Source organism: Solanum pennellii, chromosome 6 (genome assembly GCF_001406875.1).
Source record: "Solanum pennellii chromosome 6, SPENNV200".
Taxonomy (NCBI): domain Eukaryota; kingdom Viridiplantae; phylum Streptophyta; class Magnoliopsida; order Solanales; family Solanaceae; genus Solanum; species Solanum pennellii.
Window position 1 is genome coordinate 53305068 of NC_028642.1, and position 5548 is coordinate 53310615.

Below are 5548 nucleotides of genomic sequence, written 5' to 3' on the forward strand. Positions count from 1 at the left end.
CACAAAATAGAATATCATAAAGGATGACCTTATTTTTATATTTTTTTGCTTACAATTTTTTCTAAAAATCTTCAACTTTTAAAAAACTTGTTGCTTATCAAGCATAATATAGCAACTCGTTAAAAGATGTAAATATATATTTATTTATTGGATTAAGAATGATTCTTTACAAAGTAGAGGGAAAAAAAATAAAGATTAATACTAACAATTTTTAACAAAAAATCGTAACTTATAGCTAAGATAATATCATAGAGATTGAACGAATCAAGTTTGATTCATCTTAGTTAGTAGTAAATTTTGTAGGTTTATTAAACTTATTGAAGTTTTTCAAACTTTTATCTCATATACAGAATAAATTTAAACCATAATTTTGCCGAAAAAAAATAATTCAGCCTAGACAATTTTCAAAAGTTATTTAAAAAATATATGTGTCGTGCAACGTAAATTAGAAGTAATTAATAGCCATTATATTACAATTCCAAATTTTCTTATTGACGCTTCTTCTAGTACTAGTATACTTTTTGCAAATTATTTGATAAAGATATTCCTAGTTTACAGGGTAGAACAAAAAATATAATAAATTGTTTCAAAATATATTATTAAATAATTTGATTGCGTAATTAATTTTCGTACCGTGCAATTTAACATATAAGTTGACTATTACAAATTGTTTTAAACTATTGAAGAATATTATAAAATTAAGTTGTCCTGTACCATTAATCATAAATCTGTATTATATTGTACATTCAATAATCAAACATAATAGAAAATTGATTTACCTATTATTATTTTTTTCGAAAAACATGGTGCATGCATCAATGTTAAGTACAGCTGTGTAAATCTCTATTTTTTAAATTTAATTTTTAATAAAATATGAAAACTTCATGGACAAAGACCAATTATAATACGTTGAAAATTAGAATAAAGAATAACGTGGGCAATTTTCTACGAATCTTTATAAATGAAGCGAGCTTAAGCTTTAATTTCATTTAATTCCTTCTATAGTTCTTATTTCTCTCATAATTTTGCCTTCGTCTTCTCAGCACCAATCTCTCAATTAATTATTTCGATAAATACACATTTTCTGAATTACATTGAGCGTTTCAACTTTGAGTTGTAGTGAATTAATTTGATCGAATGGAGAGGGATTTCATGGGGTTGACGGTAAAACAAGAAGTCCTTGAAGAACCGGCCACGGATCCAGCTGGTATGAATATACTCCCTCCATTTTAATTTTGATTTTTCACTTAATATGTTGAAGACTATAAAAATATCGAAGACTCTATATATCTTTAGTCTAATACCATAAAATTTTCTGTAATACTTAAGATTTCGTATCAAATCAAAAATAGTAGTGTTATCATTTCTGCTCCAATTCTTTTCTTATTTATTCTCGTGAAATCAATATGAATCTGTCCATGCATGTGGATTCTCAAGAAACTAATTAAACCCAAAAATGGGTATTTGCATGTAGGTCAAAATATATGGTTTAAATCTTGGTTTGTGGAATTATAATATTAGAAATATTATACTGGAAAATATAGAAGTTTTTATTTTTATTTTTATGATGTTTGTTGTGTAAACTTGTGAATACTATGGTTTTAGTGTTTTATTAGAACGTTGGATTCCTTTCAACGTGATTTGCTTTTGCATTTTGGCTGAGTTGGATATAGTACATTAGTAACATGCACCTATGATCTACCTTTTTTTTTTTTTTTTAATTATTATTATTAGTCTATATAGTTAGCTAACACAAATTATTATAAAATTTAAGTTATATCATACACATATGTAGTGCATTTTAATGATTGCTATAACTAAGTTAATCTGTTTAAACTATAGGAGATTACGGATTATCTCTTTTTGGTATAATTATTCATGATTAAATGCCATTTTTTTTAGTAACTTATGACCTTTATTTCATTTTTTTTAACAAATTGAAATTTTTATGAGAAACGTTAGATAACAATTTAATGTTTGCTCGTAAGGTTGAAAACTATGAGTCTTACAAGAAAGAGTCATTTCCAAAGGCTAGCTATATATTTAGCATAACTTATAAAAATAACGACATAATATAAATAATGAAGGAAAAGTAATAATTAAGTAAATCAACTTTAAATCTGTTATATAGTTGATAGTATCATATGATAAATTATTTATAATTATCCTATAAGAAATAATTGATAATATTATTATATTAATATTTCCCGTGCGTAAAACCTAAACTTATCTTCTTAAATTAAAGAGACGCGTTAATGAGCAGCGCTAGCATAAAATCGCCTAATATTGTACATATTTTTCGTTTTTCAAAGTCAACCAGTTTAAGTTTGACCAAAAATTATTATAATAATTGATAATTCAAAATACTTAAAAAATATATAACAAAAGTACGATTAAAGATAGACTTTTTTGAATCTCGAAATCAAAAAAGTACCACATAAAGTTAGACAGAGCGAGTAATCAAATAAATGAGGAACTTTCACATATAGCCACTCAAAAGTAAGCTAACTACTCTCCATAGTTATAGTTTAATAATTACAATTCATAGCTACATGTTATAGGGAGGAGAAAGGCGAGCGAGACTGGGAGAGAGAGGAGAGAGACGAGTGAGAGATGACAGAGAGTGGAAGAGGTTAATTGTATATGTATATCAGTTAGATAATTGTATATTATACATATATATTTATATATATGGCAAGTGAGATTGAGAGAGGGAGGAGAGAGACGAGCGAAATTGGAAGAGGAGGAGAGAGGCTAACGAGCAGAGGCGGAGCCAGAATTTTGGATAAGCGGGTTCAAAATCTGAAGAAATAGACATACGAAATAGCCGAACGGGGTTCCACATCTACTATATATACCTATAAAAATATTTTAACCATATAAAAATAATATAATTTTCCAGCGAAGGGGGCCCTAAACATACTGTGGCTCCGCCACTGCCAACGTGAGAGGGCAGAGAGTGGGAGAGAGGTGAATTATATATGTATATCGGTTAGATATTTGTATATTATACCTATGTATTTGTATATTCTGCCGAATTATATATATAAAAATGTGACTAATTGTACAATCTCAAAATCAATCCACATAATTAATGTATAATGTTAGTTGCGAATAATAATTATAGCAAACTATAACTATGATGAATAATTAAATAGAATAAATTTAGTTAATCACCTATTTTTTCCTAACATGAATTAGCAATAAACAATAAACAATAAACAATTACGTCTTGGCCACCCACTAGATTTAGAATGCAGAACAAACACATAATATATTAATATCACTGTTTTGACCAGATCTTGATTTAATTTTAATTTATTATCTCCCATCAGATGCACTTAACAGGCTAATTTTAAAATCCACAGACATGTTCACCCCCTCTTCTTCAGCTATACGTTTGACTAATATTATAAGAAAATATAGAATTAAAGCAAGATCTGGTCAATAATTGGTATCCATCACACAATTTCATATTGAGATATGGTATCGCACGGCCAAATGTCTACTAAATTTAGTATTTTAAAGTGTACTTTGCTAACACCGTCATTTTAGATACCAATACACTGGTAAGTAAGATCGTCCAATCCTAGAAGAATACATTTTATTAACCTCGGGTACTTGAGAGAAATAATTTCTTCAAGAACACATTGTGTATATATTCAGTGGACTGCTTTTTTTCTTTGAGAAAAATATTGTCTATTATTTCTATTTGTTTCAAATCCTCAATTTCTTTTTACTAGTTTAAAGTTTCTTATTTTGTAAATATTGTTTAAACGTTATTGTTTCTTATCAAGTTCTTCAAAATTATTATTCTGAATATCTTAGAAATACAGGATCAACAAGTTCGGTAATGCATTGGTCATATTCTAACAAGGCTCATCCTCAATACCACCTTTCTTTCAAGGACCAAGAGAATATTATTAATATTAATAATAATAATAAGCCTAAGATTGGTTTCGAATCTCTTGCATCAGCTGGATTAGTGACCATAACCACAACTACTAAACTTGTTGACACAATTCATAGACCATACACTACTCAAATTGGTGCACATCATGTCCCAACACGCAATGGTGTTGTGGGCACCACTGAATTGAGGTACGTTAGGCAAATTCGATTTTACGAAATTATCAACCGTTTCATTTTATATAACATAATAATTATAACATACTTTTATAGTCGTAACTAAAAAATGTCTGTACTGCAGGGGTGCACCTAGACCATCACCAGGACCTGCTCAATTGACCATGTTTTATGCTGGTTCTGTCTGTGTTTACGATAATATTTCACCAGAGAAGGTATATCCTATCGACACAAATCATTAATTTTTATTTTGTTAGTATTTGATATTAATCAGAAATTAATTATTCTTCGATCGATATTTTTAATTTCAGGCTCAAGCTATTATGTTACTTGCTGGAAATGCACCAATTAGTACAACAATTCGAAATTCTCCTTCTCTTGATCATAATAATAATAATAATAATAATACGAATGAAACAACAATTATCAGATCAATCGGAGTCCTAAAATCCCCTGAGCTATCGAAAATCGTTACTTCTCAAGAATCTCGTCAACCTCTCAATCATAACTTATCAGGTACGTACGTACCTATATCTAATTTTGACGTGGTTTATGAGGTAAAAGATTTTTTCGAGCACAATATTGATAGCCTTTTTGTTTATTTTGTACAGCTGTTCCTCAGGCTCGCAAGGCATCCTTGGCTAGGTTCTTGGAGAGACGCAAGGAAAGGTTAGAGTTTTAAGTTTTATATACTGACGTGTCAACAATATTCAAAACTATAGTGGTAGCATCAAAAAGTGTTAATAGCACTATTTTAATCGTTGTGATATCTGATAAAACATATTTTATATTTCAGGGTAGTGAGTGCATCACCATATGGAAATGGCAAGCAAAGTTCACAACATATGATGAACTTTACAATAAACTCCTCAGGCTCAAGTACTCCACTTCCTGCTACAAATTAGTGTATGAATTATTGAAGACCATGCATGACAAAATAGTTAATGTTGAAGATTGTAGTAATATTACATTGTAATTCTCTTTTATTTTTTTACCTTCATGTATACTTTATTAATTATCTCTTAGATGTGACATTGATTATTAATTATTATAGATATTTTTGTCCTTGTAATTGTGATAGGTAGGAAGCCAATTTCATCCGAAAATACTATAGGTGTTTAAAGAAGTTCTTTTTTTTTTCTCTTTCAAAGTTATGTTAATTGTTCTTTATATTTGTTGTAGCAATTTAATTACTATTTTTATCCGATTATCAATTAATACTTATCAAGAAATTCACTTGTGATTATCTAATGAGTGATCTGATTATTAATCATCTCCCATAACAAGTAATGTTCATTTTTTGTCTATAATTACCATTCACGACTAACATTATACATTAATCATGTGTGTTGATTTAAACTTTGTATAATTAACACATTTGTATATGCATAATTTGCCAAAATATACAAATATATATGTATAATATACAATTATCTAATCAATATACATATATAATTCACCT

The 5548-nt window shown here is 28.4% G+C and overlaps 1 protein-coding gene across 1 annotated transcript; it reads left to right on the forward strand.

The window, feature by feature from the left end:
- The first annotated feature begins 1010 nt into the window (after positions 1 to 1010).
- On the forward strand, positions 1011 to 5288 carry LOC107022805 (protein TIFY 6B-like). The gene is made up of 6 exons (XM_015223393.2): positions 1011 to 1207; positions 3837 to 4101; positions 4211 to 4301; positions 4398 to 4602; positions 4698 to 4755; positions 4883 to 5288. Exons 1-6 carry the CDS (start codon positions 1138 to 1140, stop codon positions 4989 to 4991), a joined length of 798 nt encoding a protein of 265 aa, XP_015078879.1. The 5' UTR covers positions 1011 to 1137; the 3' UTR covers positions 4992 to 5288.
- Positions 5289 to 5548: the final 260 nt, after the last annotated feature.

Excerpts from the sequence above, each read along its gene's own strand:
- LOC107022805 (XM_015223393.2), top strand. The coding sequence starts at position 1,138 with ATGGAGAGGGATTTCATGGGGTTGACGGTAAAACAAGAAGTCCTTGAA. Across the intron at positions 1,208-3,836 it reads ACCGGCCACGGATCCAGCTG|GATCAACAAGTTCGGTAATG; the intron begins GTATGAATATAC and ends TTAGAAATACAG. Across the intron at positions 4,302-4,397 it reads ATAATATTTCACCAGAGAAG|GCTCAAGCTATTATGTTACT; the intron begins GTATATCCTATC and ends TTTTAATTTCAG.